The 14,742-nt window shown below is 38.9% G+C and overlaps 1 protein-coding gene across 2 annotated transcripts in view; it reads left to right on the plus strand.

The window, feature by feature from the left end:
- LOC104600834 (transcription initiation factor IIA large subunit-like) overlaps window positions 1-14,742 on the plus strand; it is a 66,554-nt gene that overhangs the window by 14,944 nt on the left and 36,868 nt on the right. For both annotated transcript variants that reach the window (XM_010263967.3, XM_010263968.3), the window contains exons 3-5: window positions 2,468-2,617; window positions 2,819-2,873; window positions 2,985-3,049. In XM_010263967.3, coding sequence (XP_010262269.1) covers window positions 2,468-2,617; window positions 2,819-2,873; window positions 2,985-3,049 — 270 coding nt within the window. The remainder of the gene's footprint in view (window positions 1-2,467; window positions 2,618-2,818; window positions 2,874-2,984; window positions 3,050-14,742) is intronic.

A 14,742-nucleotide genomic window follows, 5' to 3' on the forward strand; every position in this document is an offset into this window, starting at 1 on the left:
CGAAGGCTATGTTTGGTTTGAAGGAAAAGGTAGGGAAAGGAAGGGAAAGATAGGAAACATATACAAGGTTTGTAAAGGTTCCCTTGCCTTTCCTATCCTTCCCCTACTTTTTCCTTCAAACCAAATGTAGCTTAAACTAGCAGGGTTGGATCAGCAATGGGTAAGAAGTGTGTGGTGCTAAAGACATGTTTGTTGGGTGGGGGCTTCAGGGGGTCTAGTCACTTTGTGGAAGGTAGAGAAGCTGATAGGTTGGTTCCTAGTTTCAATAAAATTTAGAAGTGTAGGAGATGGTTTTACCTGGGTTTTGATCAATTTCTATGAACGAAATGCCTATAAAGAGAGGAGTGAGATGTGAGAAAAATTATATGTGATTAGGGGTTCATTGGATGGACCTTGGTGTTTGGGAGGAGATTTCAACATGATTAGATACTCAAATGAAACAAGTAACCCCAATCAATAAATCACTACTAGCATGGGTTCATTGATGGATGTGAACTTTTTGAGCCACCTTTGCTTCAGTCTAGGTTCACTTGGTCCAATCTTCAGGAAATTCTGTTACCTCCAAGTAGGACAAATTCCTCTTTTCTTATGACTAGGGAACCACTGGGATGGTTGTCTCTAGAGATTACCTGGGGTGACTTCTAATGATTGGCCAATTAAGTTAGGGTGTGAAGATTTCAAGAATGGTCCCTCACCTTTTAGGGTTGAGAATGTGTGGCTAACCCATCTTGACTTTGAAAATAAAGTTACAAAGTGGTGGGGGGAAGAGTTGAGATTAGTGTAGGTTTTTACAAAAAATTGCAGACTTAAAACTCATGTCAAGGAATGGGGAGCATTTTGGTATACTAGAGGAGAAAAGTTAAATGTAGTGTCCCTAATATAACTTTATGGGTTGGAGAGTTAGATCTCTTAGTGGAGAGGAGAGAAGTCTAAGGTGGAGATTAAAGAAGGAAGTGAAACGGATTCTTTTTAAGGAGGTGTGTTGGAGACAAAAGTCAAGGCATAAGTGGATGTAGCAAGTGGATTGGGCACTAGTTTTATTTTTATTTTTTTATGCCTTAGAAAATGATTGGAGGAACTTTGTGGCCGAACTAGAAATGAATGGAGAGGTGATTTCTAACCAAGAGAGATTGCTGAGGCATTTGTGGATGATTTTAAATGTATAGGAGGCCCTTGGGGGAAAAGATGACTTTGGAGGGACTTGATTGGCCTTCTTTGGACAAGGATACGACTAGGTTGTTGGAGAGGAAATTTGATGTAGAAGAGATTAGAAAGACGGTGTTTCTTATGGACAGATTCAAAGCTCTAGGCCCTAATGGTTTCACAATGGCCTTCTATCAAGGTTGTTTGGAAAATTTGAAGAATGAGTTGTTTGAGGTTTTTGTTGAGTTTGCAGAGAGACACTATGTTGGCCATGGTATCAATGCAACTTTTTTATCTTTGGTCTCAATGCAACTTTTTTATCTTTGGTCCCTAAAAAGCCCAATGCTATTTACCTTAGAGATTTTAGGCCAATTAGTTTGGTGACCTGCATCTATAAGATTTTGGCTAAAGTTCTCTCTGAGATTAAAAAGTGCACTCCCTTCTATCATCAATCACTTTCAGGGGACCTTTATTAGTGGCAGACATATAATTGGCTAAATTCTTTTTGCTAATGAGTGCGTGGAGGACATGAAAAGATCTGGATCAAAAGGTTTGGTCTACAAGTTGGTCATGAGAAGGCTTATAACCTAGTGGATTGGTGCTTTTTGAGAGAGGTTTAAAAAGTTCCAATTTTTAAAAAGGCTTATGACCTAAGGGTTTAAAATTATTATATGACTATAAATTATCATATCATATACAAAAGTGCCATTTTTTATTGGTAAGTACCTGTTATTAATAATTTAGATTGTATTATTTTATTATATTTTATTGGATAGAAAGTTCTGATTTTCTTCTAATGCTATTATCTTGTTTATCCTTTTATAAGAATTTAAATATTAAAACATAAACCATATTTAACTAAATTATATATAGTTTCAAAGTATTTCACAATTTGAAAAATATGAAGTAAAGAGTGATAAACTTAAGAACGGTTTTTAAAGAGAATGGAGTCATATTAAAACAAACTATTTTGCATGATATGTATGTACATGTAAATCAAAAGCCTTTGATAATTAGCAAAGTAAATTTTGTTGAAAACAATATAAAAGTTGTTACAGCATTATTGATAAAAAAGTTCTTACAGCATTGTGGAATATGTAATGATATGTTCCAATGATATTTTGTGTTGGTATCCATGGAGATAGAAAATATTTTATGGAAACATTTAGGAAATATTTCAGTTATTTAAACCATAGAGTTATAGAAACACTTTTTCCATAAACCAATGATCATTTTATTTAATTTACTTTGGAACACGAACACGATATTTAATTTTTTTCCATGTTGGTATGTTACTATAATTTATTCTTTGCACCTTCTTCAGACTCCTTTGCAGACGCCCATGCAGACACCATTGCCTGTTGAACCTGGAGCATATCCATACACCCCTGTAGGTCATTCTGAATATGGAACGGTACCTGATACTGGTGCTGCTTCTGCAGATATGAAGGCTGGAAAGCCTGCTCCTTACATGGTATTTGATGTTATGCTTATATTTGTACCTTTTCTGAACTTTTTTCATTTTGGAATATTTTGTTCCTTTGTTTCCAAACAACCTTGAAAAGATAACGTTGAATTCTTTTGATTTATGATAGAAGTGATAGGGGATTAGAACTGGAATATACTTTGTATTGTTTACATTATACTTGAAGTCTATGGTTTCTTGTTCTTGCAGCAGCCACCATCTCCCTGGATGAATCAAAGACCACTCGGGGTTGATGTCAATGTTGGTAAGTGGTGGGTGGTATATGGAAATCTTTAATGCAACATGTAAATTGTATCTACTATATCCAGTCTGTATGATCTGCAGTACCTGATTTATTTAGTTCAAATAATTTCAGCTTACGAGGAAGCAAGAGAGGATGAGGAAGGAGGTGGAATATCTCAGCCACAGCCTCCCATAAAGGTTGTTCCCCATTGCTATCTTATTTATCATGTTGTTCTTTTTGAATAACTTTCGTTGGAAATTTCTAATTTGGATTACTTTTTCCTTTGCCTTTTCATTTGCCCTGCAATCATGATTGATCTCTATAGAAATTTGTAAAGGATAACATTATCATGTTTTATACAGTTTTATGGATTTGAACTATTAAGATTTTTTTTAGGGTTGTGCCCTCCAGCTCCACTAGCCCAATGTTATGCTGATACATGGATCTTTTTCTTTATTTCATAATAGAAATGATATAGGACGGGAATGAGAATGTTCTACTAGAGTGAACATGGTGGGTGAAGGAGGGGGAATTAAGGTAATGAGTCATGAATAAAGAGATCAACATCTGCAATGGAGATGAGAAAAAGAAGAAAGAATGCACCTCTATAGCTAGAGAGAAAGAAGATCTCTCTCGTACTCATACTTTCGAAACAAACTCTTATTCCATTAGTTCAACTCTAATAATTTACCCTTTCAACTGAACTCAACTAAGCCTTATTGCAACTATATGGGACATTGGGACCAGCTACATGATGAATCCAGCCATTGTGTTCTTTTCAGTGCCCATATCTGTGGTTAAATTATGGGCCCTCAAAAATACCAAAATTCAAATGCCCAGAAATTATAATGTTACCACTGGTTCAAGAATATGAAAACTTGGCTTCTTCTTCTATGATTTCTTTCCTTTCTTCCAGCCCTATGTCGAGAAAGTCTGATTATGTAGTCAGTCATTTCACCCTTGTTGGACAAATACCACTTTGCTTCTTGCTTCTGCATTTGGGAGGTAAATCTATTAGCTGTTTCTGATGTTTTTTTTTATCATTTACCATTAGAAAATTTTATTTAGAATATGTACAATCATATGCCTAGGTCCCCTTTGGTTGGCCAACTCCCTTTAGCCACCCATTAGTTTTTCTTACATTCCATTTGAAGGGATTACGCCCCAAAATAAATGATTGCTAGCTGCTCTCTGTTTTCTTAGCCCATCTGCCAAACTGTTGGCTGATCTTGATGCCCATTTATAACTTGTTCTAAGCTCCTCTACCACTTTACTTTTCTCTCTTGTAATGTGTATATAAATGAAAAACCTTTCTCATTTTTCTTTAGCTAGTCCACAACAACTTTAGACTCTCCTTCCACCACTAAGTTGTTGTAGTTTAGAAATTTAGCTAATATCAATCCTTGTAGCACTGCCACCAGTTTGGCTCTAGTTGAATGGCCTCAACCAATTATTTCTGAATTCAAAGCCAAAATATCTCTCCCATTGCTTGTATAAACTCCGTGTGTACTGGAAGGCCTGGGATTTCCCAAGCTGGATCTGTCAATATAGAAGTACTGAGTAATAACAAATGTTCCACTTATAAAGGAAACATACTGGGTAGTAACAAATGTTCCACTTACCAATTGAAGAAAAAACAAATAATTAGGGCTGTTCAAATGCAAATCCTTATTCCTTAGAAAACCTAGTCTGGTGGCCAGAGTTCCTTGTCTAGACATTGGTGAACTGGTGACATTAGTGAAATGGGGAAGGTGGTACTAGTGTTTCTTCTCACTTGGTTGATCCAGGTAGATGTAATGATAATTCTTACCCATTAGCTGGATTTTCAGCAAGCCCTTTGCCATCAAGTAACCCTTTTAATCATGGTGACTTATCTGCTAGTAATTTGAGAGACAATATTTCTTCAACTAGCTAATTTTTATGATTATCTTTATTATCAGTCTTATCTGGGGTAACTTGCTGGGCAGAGTTAGCATGTAATGGTTAATGCCCTAGAAGTGTTGCCCCAAATACTACTGAAAGGATGGGAAGCCGAAGTGGAGAAGTTTTTCATTTGGTGAGTAGATGGAAGTCTGAACTGATTATTGAAGCGAAGAAATTTTTATTTGAGAGCGGAAGGGCCAGAGGAAAGAACCTGTTAAAAATTAGGGAGGATAGGAAGGCCACGATACTATTGTTTGAGGAAGCAGTGACATGGTTAAAGGGCTTTATTGATGGTGTTATACAATTGGTTAGGACAATAGGACGGAAAAATGTCTTTGAACTGGGAAAGAAGAGGTATGAAGTGGAACTGAGATGCAATGGTAAAGGATGGTTCATCATGGTCACAGAATATTTTGATGCAAGAAGACAATTGCTTTGCTTACTGGAAGGGAAGAAGAAACAAGGTTGGATGGCCTTTGCGGAGGGGTTGCAGCAGTTTCTTGTCTCTGTCGATGTGGTGTTGGAGCAAGAACAAAGTTCAGTACCCATTAAAAGCCTGGAGAAGCCGTTGAAGAAGAGCTCATGCAGTGATGGTGAACTTATTTCAAGCTCTAATACAGGGGTGAAGCTGTGGTTTGAGGGTGAGAAAGAAGAATGGGAGCGGAGAATGGTGATCTCAGCGAGCAAAGCAATACAAGATTGGAGGAAGGTCCTAAACTCAGTGCTGCACAACTTGAAGCTGGAGTCCGAGGTTGCTCTGAAACCATTCTCAGACAGGAAGGCAGTGTTGAGAATTGACGATGAAAAAATCAGGGGATTTACATCTTTTGAATGTGAAGAAGGTTTGATTCAGATTCAAAACTTGAAACTGTTGTGTAATGAGATGGAACATGTCTACGGAAGTCTCCTGCTCAAATTGGTAGGTCTTCCCTTCCATCTCTGGAGTGAAGCAAATCTGGGAAATATTGTGAAGCTGCTGGGCGGAGAAATGGAGGAAGTCCATCTGCAAGATTTTCGTGCTGCTGTGGTTAGGATGGTCGGGGTGAGACTGGAATCGCTCCCAAGAACAATAGAGGTTCTTGCTGAAGGTACATGGTTTAAAGTATGGTTGGTTTCAGAGGTGGAGGCAGAGCTGTGGGGACGAAGACCCAAGGTAGAAGACGATGCTGACGTGGAGGATTGGACTACTAGGGGCCTACAGCTGGAGGGTAAGACTGAACATAGGGGGGCAGCTTAGAAAGGAAGCTGAAAAGTCGGTGGGAGAGAACCAAAAGCCACGAAATCTATTACAATATCCACCCAAAGAGATAGCAGGGGCTTTTGCAAATCACTTTAGGTCTATCTTTAGAAAACCTCTAAATAATAGGGTGAGGATTGAGGGTATAGAATGGACAACTTTGCAGATAGAGGATAGGGATTGGTTGGAAAGGAAATTTGAAGTGGAAGAGATAAGGGATGCAATGTTCTCTATGGATAGATCAAAGGCACCAGGTCCAGATGGTTTTACGATGGCTTTTTATCAAGATTGCTGGGAGATATTAAAGGAAGATCTATGGATTGTGTTTGATGAATTCCACTCTAGAGGGGTGATCAACCCAGGGCTGAACTCCACTTTTATTGCACTGGTTCCTAAGAAGAGGAATGCATGTCACCCAAAGGATTTCAGGCCGATCAGCCTAGTCAACAACCTTTATAAGATTGTCACCAAGGTACTGCCCATCAGAATAAGGAAAGTGCTCCCAACAATTATAGCAGATAATCAAGGAGCCTTTGTGAAGGGGAGATAGATAACATATCAGATTCTGATAGCAAATGAGAGCTTGGAGGAGGAGTTTAAGAGATCCAAGAAAAAAGGGTTGATTTGTATACTGGATTTGGAAAAGGCTTATGATTTGGTGGATTGGTCTTTCTTGATGAAGGTGATGACCAAATTTGGTTTTGGGGATAATTGGTGCTGATGGGTCTTGGGTTGTATCAGGAACTGCCATTACTCCATACTGGTAAATGGGACAGTGGTCGATTTCTTCCCAGCCTTGAGAGGGATTAGGCAAGGAGACCCCCTCTCTCCCTTCTTATTTACTTTAGTAGCTGAAGTTCTGGGGAGACTAATTTATAGAGCAGATCCTAGGGGCTTAATCATAGGTTGGCGAGTTGGGAGGGAGCTTGTGCCACTCACACATTTGCAATTTGCAGATGACACCATACTCTTTTGTGAAGTAGGGGACCCTAACAGGGTTAGAAATTTGAAGCTCACTATACGACTTTTTGAGCAAATGTCAAACCTTAAGGTGAATTTTGAGAAAAGTTGTTTAGTTGGGGTAAATATGGGCAAGGGGGAGATCTCTGAGGCTGCAGACATCTTAGAATGTGCAATAGCAAACTGGCTCCTTAATTACCTTGGTTCGCCATTGGGTGATAACCCTTAGAAAGGTGAGTTTTGGGTTCCGGTTGTGGAGAGGTTTGAAAAGAATTTAGCAACTTGGAAGAAAAACTATTTCTCTTGGAGGGAGAACCACTCTAATCAGGTCAACTTTAGCTAACCTTCCTGTTTACTTTTTGTCAATCTTCAAGATTCCGACAAAGGTGGCTAGTAGATTAGAAAAACTAATGAGAGACTTTCTCTGGGAGCCGAGGGAGGAGAAGAAGGACCATAGGGTGGGGTGGGAGATGGTTTGTAGGAGTAAGAGGGAGGGAGGTTTGGGTATCGAGAATTTAAGGAATAGGAACTTGGCTCTTCTGGGGAAATGGCTTTGGAGGTTCTCATTGGAGAAGGACAAACTTTGGGTGAAGATAGTGGAAAGTATTCATGGGGTTGCAGCAAATGGATGGGACTCTGGGATTCTGGCAAGGAGTACAAGAGCATCTCCTTGGAAAGCTATTCAAGCTATTCTACCTTTGTTCTCTCCATGGATCAGGTATGACTTGCACTCAGGCAATCACATTAATTTTTGGGAATATGTTTGGATTGGGGATTCCTCCCTAAAAGACCAATCCCCAAGCCTTTTTGCCCTTTCCACTTTTAAAAATGAACCGGTGTCTTCATTCATTGTTCCTTCTAATTCTATTTCTTGGGTCGGCTGGAACTTGGGCCTGCGAAGAGATATCAGGGACACAGAGCTTGATGGTATCTCATCACTTTTATCCATTCTTGAAGGGGTGTTCCTAGAGCCAACAAAGGCAGATAGTCAAATTTGGACTCTCACCCCCTCTGGTTCTTTCACTTGTGCCTCTTTCTTTAGCGCTCTCACACATTCTTCTTCTACGGGCTTGTCTTTCCTTGTTAAAGAGGTTTGGTGTCATCCTATACCTCCTAAGGTTGGGAGTTTTTGTTGGGAAGCCTTTCTGGAAAGAGCTAACATAGCAGATTTACTTCAAAGAAAAAGACCCAATAGTTGTTTTTGTCCTCACCGGTGTGTCCTCTGTAAAGCTGATGGTGAGTCTGGATATCACTTACTAATCTCCTGTTGGTTCACTAACATCATTTGGGAGTGGTGTACTTTGTTTGGGTGCAGGTGGACCCCCCCTTTGAATGTGCAAAGCCTATTCACATGTATGCCGTTTTGGCCAACAATAAGGGCCAAGTTTATGTGGAGGTGTATGAGGGCTGCAGTCTATTGGACTATTTGGGAGGAGAGATTCACGAATATTTACAGATAAGGAGAGAAGTTTGGAAGCAATGCTGGAGGTCATCCACATTAGGGTTATACACTGGCTGAAAACCTTGGCTCTGTTCGCAGAATTCTCAGTTGATGAACTGCAAAGAAAGTGGAAGGTGATAGCATAACTTGTTTCAATGAGGAAGGCCTCAAATGTTTGTTGGATCTCCCCACCCCATGACTTTGTTAAACTGAACTTTGATGGCAGCAGCTTGGGCAATCCAGGGTCATCCGGAATAGGAGTAATAAGAGATGAACAAAGGAAGCTGTTAGCTATGTATTCTGGACCAGTTGGGGTGGGAGATTCTTTGAGAGTTGAGATTCTTGCAGCTCTTGAAGGGGTACAAAGAATCAAAGATATGCATTAACAAGTTGATCATAGAAGGAGATTCTGAAGTGGTGGTAAACTGGCTGAAAAAGGATAGTCTTAGACTTTGGAATTACAGTAATGAAAAGAGGAAATTCAAGTAGCTGACTAAGGACATGGAAATCCAATACAAATGGGTAAAAAGAAGTGCGAACTTTTTGGCAGATGGTCTAGCTAGACAAGGGGTGAACAAACATTCTATTTTTTGGGCTGTCTTGTAATTTTTGTTCTTTTGATGCTTAATGGTTGTTCTTGGGAGCTAAGATTGTTTAGCCCCCTTGCCCTGTAATTTTCTCATATTTTTAATATTAATTCAATCCACAGTTATTGATAAAAAAAAAAGAAATGGGGAAGGTGGTGATTGTTTGTGACGTTGAACTTCAAGAGCACTTAAAAGTTTTGGACTCAAGTCTTTGCTTTCGCAGAACCTGATGAGGAAGAGGTCGTGAAATGGGTTTGCTTGGAATATTGGAAATTTTTGGGGGTAAAGATGTGCTTTCCAGTTGATATGAAGAGATTCATGTTTGCTTGGTGGATAAAGGGGTTAAGTAAGGCTGGCAGGGTAGTTTGAAACATTATACCTGCAACAGTGTTCTGGACAGTTTGGTGTGAAAGGAACGCTAGAATTTTTGAAGGGGGTCAAAACTCAAAAGAGGTTCTCAAAAAAATTTTGGGCATGTTGTAGTTGTGGTTGGCTAATCACTCTCTTTCCAAAGCTAGACACACAAGCTCTTTTTTTGATAAGGATTTTCTTTCTTGATACTTTTATGTAATTTCTTGTTGGTTGGATTTATTTTGGGGATGTTGGGTCTCCTTTAGCACAGATTCTCATCGTACATGGGTCTGGGATGATTGTATATTTTGTTTAATTTTGATACATAATACAATACTTCACCTTCAAAAAAAAGTTTCAGGTAAGAAAACTTAATGGAGGTTTCTTTCTTTTCATTTTGAGCTGTAAAGAAGAATTAGATGAGGTGCTTTAACAGGATTCAATTAGTTTTGGTTCACGGATCTTAGGTTGGGCAGATGGTGTCCTCTTGTGGGTGCCATTAGAAATGTCGGGGAGGGTGTAAGGAGCATAGTCTGAATCGTGGTGTATGTTATACCTCTTCACACATGATGTTTGCAAATGTTTAGAGCAATGGAAGATGCTTATGGTAGCTTTAAGAAAATTGATGCCAGAAATCAAGCTTGGAAAAATAGAATCACAACAAGATTTTTAGTTGAAGTGTAAGAAATTCATTTAATTTTGACGTCTTTGGTTTTGAACTTTGCAGGAGTATGGGATGACTTAAGGATAGCAGTGGAAGGGAGTTTTCCTTTTAGATGGTTTGATTCTATTTCTTTGAAGGAAGTTGCAGCAGGATTGGAAATGGAGTGGGAGATAGAAAAACGGAAGATGAAGGGCCAGGGGCAAGAGGTGGAAGATGAGCTCATCCTTGAATTTTAAATAAACTGGGCTTGGAGGTGGAGGGCATAGTTGTGAGACACGTTGGGAAGTGTTCTAAATTGGGGTTTATGAAGGGTTAGAGGTCGGGTGACTCTTGCTTTTGCTGGTCCAAATTGGGTTGGTGCTGAGTCGTGGTTTGAGCCAGATCTAATGGGTCGGTTTGGGACTCTTTATGATCCCCTTTTATTGGTGGGTCTTTATTACCCATTTGCAATTTGGTGAATGGAAAGGGTCTTGGTTCTATGGCTACGATCGAGAAGGATCTTTGAGAACAAAACCTTTGCAAAGTCAGCGGGAAGGAAGTCGAAGATTATAGGTTTTGCTTTTGGTAAATCTGGCGGTGACGTGGTGGTTGCTGGATCTCCAAAGTTGGAGAAGATGATTCCAGGGGTTTTTTAGGAGTTCAGTTAAGGGCAATAGTTGCTAGTTGCAGATGTAGGGAGTTCTTAAGGTGAAGTAGATTCTTGGAAGGAGAAGAGGCTGGAGGGGAAGTCGTGAGATGCCTTGAGCTCTGAGGAGATGATTAAGGAGTGCAGAAACATGAGAACCAACATGTTTTTTGGTGAGGTATGTATTAGTAATGTTTTAAAATGTGGAGGCGTCCGTGGGGCGTTCCACTTCCTAGAGCTAGAGGCATGAGGCATAATTCAGAATGCAAGAGGCCTAAGACTCCTGAACACAAGGAGGCATAAGCCTCCTTAAGAGGAGGGGGATGAGGAGCCAGGAGGGGGAAGGGGAGGAGTAAGAAGGGGAAGGAGGATCTCATTTTTCTTTATTTTTAATGAAAATCTTTTATATTAAGAAGAATGAAGGTGCATAACACTAGTTGAAAGGGGGGGTCTTGTCAAAGGGGGTCTGGGGGCTCCACCCCGACCCACTTTCTTTCCCCTTATCTTTCCTTCCCTTCCTTTTTCTTTTCTTTCCTTTTCTCTTTTTTCTTCTCTTTCTTTCTTTTTTTTTCTTCCCTTTCTTTTCCTTTCCTTTTTTTTCTTTTTTTTTGTCTTTTTATATGAGGTGTGCATGAGCCGTGTGAGGCATACATTTCTAGCACGCTTCATGAAAAAAGTGTACGAGGTGTATGGCTCTTGCACCTGAGCTGTGTCAACGTCTTTGGCATATGCCTTCAGGTGTTTTGGGGGCGCCTCACTTTGAGGCTAGGGTGCAAGTTTTAGGGTTGGACCGGGTTTATGGTTAACCCAAGCCCAACCCTAAAATTTGATCTTAAGGCTCGATCCCAGGCCGAGTCTGAGGTTAAACCCGATCTTCCCAACTCGAGCCCTGCCCGGATTGTAAATTGATGTACTTAGGTTGGGCTTGGGTTGGTCAATGAACCCGCTCTAAAATTACACATGTATGTATGCATTTAAGCAAATATATATGCATATATGTATGTATATATGTAAATATATATGCAAATACATGTAGGTATGAAACTTTGAATGTGTATAATTGGGATGGTCTCGGGCTGCGTTCGATCTACCTAAGGGCTAGGTCTGAGCCCATCTTGAAAAATAAAAAAGCCCAAATTCTTGGGCCTGAGACCAGCCCAAGGACTAAAAATCCAAGCCCAACCTGTGTAAAATTTTGGGCTGGGTCGGTTTGGGCTTGGGTTAGGATTGCCCAAGTTGCATCCCTACTAGAGATGCGCCTCTAGGCGTGTGCCTCCCATGCCTTTTAAAACAATGGTATTAGTCTTCCCGCTTTGCTTTGGTGGAGGCTATTGAAACAAGGTCTAGTGGTATTAAATCAATAGAAGTTTGGGAGGCTAGTGATAAGAAATGTTGGTTGCCTTTTGATCCTGTAGGAGAGTTTAGTGGCTATTAAAATGATTGTGGTTTGGAGGAAAGCCGAGTAAGGGGAGGTGAGTTGAGATCATTGATGGGGGTATTTGTCTTGATTCCCTTTTGATTGGTTCTTTGGAGGTTGAAGTAGGGGTAGGGATGCAAACGGATCGGATTGGATTTGAAGATCCGATCAGATCTCACAAGTAGTGATTCGAATATGATCCGATCCAATTTCATTTTTGAAATTTTAATAAATTATTAAAAAGAAAGAAACATAAGAGTTTATATAAAGCAAAATAAAAAATACAAAGTATTTTTTTAACTATTTTCATCATATATATTAATATATACATGTCTTTTTAGAAAAAAATACAATACAATATATAGGTTGGATCGGATTGACTGGGGGTTGGTGATGAGATAGTGTTAGTGTGAAATTTTTAATAGATTCTCATGCAACATAATTCACTTAATCAAGTGATCGAGTTTTTATTATTTTGGGTAAGGCCCATTCAGGGAATCATACGGATTATTCCCCTTAATTACATCTCCACAAGAAAGTAGAGAACACCTTTTGATCTTGACATGGGGGAATGAACGCATAGAACAAAAGAAAAGAACAATAGGGTACTTAAAAAGAACTTTTCATTTGCTTCTTTTTACATCAAGTGTACAAGAATGAGAAGAAAGAAAAAGAAAATACAGCAATACATTTCTCTTTTCTTTTTAATTACAAAGAAAATTTCCTTCTCACTCCTTTCTTCACAATAAGCTATAGTCAATCAGATGAAATTCTGATCGTAGACAGCCTTAATCCTTGGAATTTTGCATACAAAAAGGGAACCGTAGTCAATCAAACTGAATATTTGATTGTATGCGATTTTCATCCCTCTGCTCTTTAAAGGGAACCATAATCATCCTTCGAGAATTATACTATAGATGGTTTAATCCCTAACTTCGTCTTGAAAGAGGGACCATAATCAACCAAGTAGAGGCACCTGGTTGTAGATGGTTTATTCCCCTCTACTCTTCATTTTCATTTGAAGGGAGCCATAATCAGTCTTTGAGAATTAGACTATAGATGGTTTAATCCCTAACTTTGTCTTGAAAGAGGAACCATAATCAACCAAGTAGAGGCACCTGATTGTAGATGGTTTATTTCCCTCTATTTCCTTTCTCAAAAGTGAAAATAAAAGAGAGAGGAAGAAGGATACATAGCAGAAGACATATATAGGAAGTATTCACAGAGAAGACTTTCTTTTTTCTACTTGTATTAGTGAGACTTTTCCTTCACTGCCTTCCCTTGGGCACTTACTTTTTCTTCTCCCCTTATCTTTGCTTTTCTCAAGAATCTCGTGAAAAATTTCTCCGAAGAGTCTCTCTGTCTGTGCTTCTAGCTTTCCCTTAAGGAGCTTAAATAGGGAGTGGGGTAGTTATGTAACTACCCCCTCCTCCTAGGTGAAGGACACCTGTCCCTCCCACTTAAAGAGAGGGAACTCCCCACTCAAAAAGAGGGGGAACTCCCATACGGGATACTTTTTTATAGTTTTAATGATTTGGCTAGCAGACTAGCTAATCCACTTATTACATATTATTTGAATAAGAAAATGACTTCAACATTGCCCCCTTGAGCACTGTGGGCCCAGAATCCTAGAATACGGGCATACAAGGCTCAAATAAGCAGTTAAGGTCAAAATTTATGAAAGTTCTATTATTAGAATAGAATTGAGTCAAAGTTGGAAGAGTCCTAGTATGATCAGGATTCTTGCAATATATTTCGTTAGATAAAAATCTGATATAATCTAACTATTTGATTGATTTGATGAGGGTTTATAGTTACTCATCTTGTTAAATTGAGAAGTGCTAGTGCAACTAGGACTCTCTATTTTATTATGCTTGTTGTTATTAATTGTATGATTTTATTTGAGTATTTGAGAGTTAATCACAGATTTTCACAGTTGGAAGAGTCCCGGTTGAGGTAGGACTCTTTGGTTTTGTGAAATTATCTTTGTTCCACCCTTAAATCTGGATCCCGAGTTGTTTTTGACCAAGATAATTATTTTGTAGGCTCATAAAATAAGAGTCCTGATTTAAGTAGGATTCGTGGAGGAATCCTGGCTGTAGTAGGATTTTTTTTTGGAACAGAAGAGTCCTAATCTGAATAGGATTCTTACACTGGAAACCTTATGTTACGAAGACCCCATTGTGCCTCCGGTCTAGGTCTCTTTTTTTTTCATTTTATAATCCATAAATGGATGTGATTTACTCCCTTTTCTATTTTTTTTTTATTTTTTATTTTGTTTTTTTTTGATGAAATTTTAATTAAACATCAAGTAGGCCCCTAAGGGTATTAATGGTCATTTTGAATCCTTTTGAATTGGAAAATTTGAAAGCTTATTAAGGTTTTGGACTTATATTTTCTTTTTATATGTTTAAGAGGGTTTTGATTACATTTTCTTTTTATTTATCTCCCTTGTAGAAGTGATCCCAACCTCTTAATGTATTTAGGAGGGCTTGGGTTTATACTTTCTTTGCATTTAACCCTCTTTTAGAAGTGCTCCCAACCTCTTAATGTACTTAAGAGGGCTTGGGTTTATACTTTCTTTGCATTTAACCCCCTTTTAAAAGTGGTCCTAGCCTCTTAATTTATTTAAGGGGGCTTGGGCTTAAACTTAATGCGTCTAAATGGGCTGCTGTATCATGAGTT

The sequence above is a fragment of the Nelumbo nucifera genome, chromosome 3 (genome assembly GCF_055504915.1).
Source record: "Nelumbo nucifera cultivar China Antique chromosome 3, China Antique-T2T, whole genome shotgun sequence".
In the NCBI taxonomy this organism is placed as follows: Eukaryota; Viridiplantae; Streptophyta; class Magnoliopsida; order Proteales; family Nelumbonaceae; genus Nelumbo; species Nelumbo nucifera.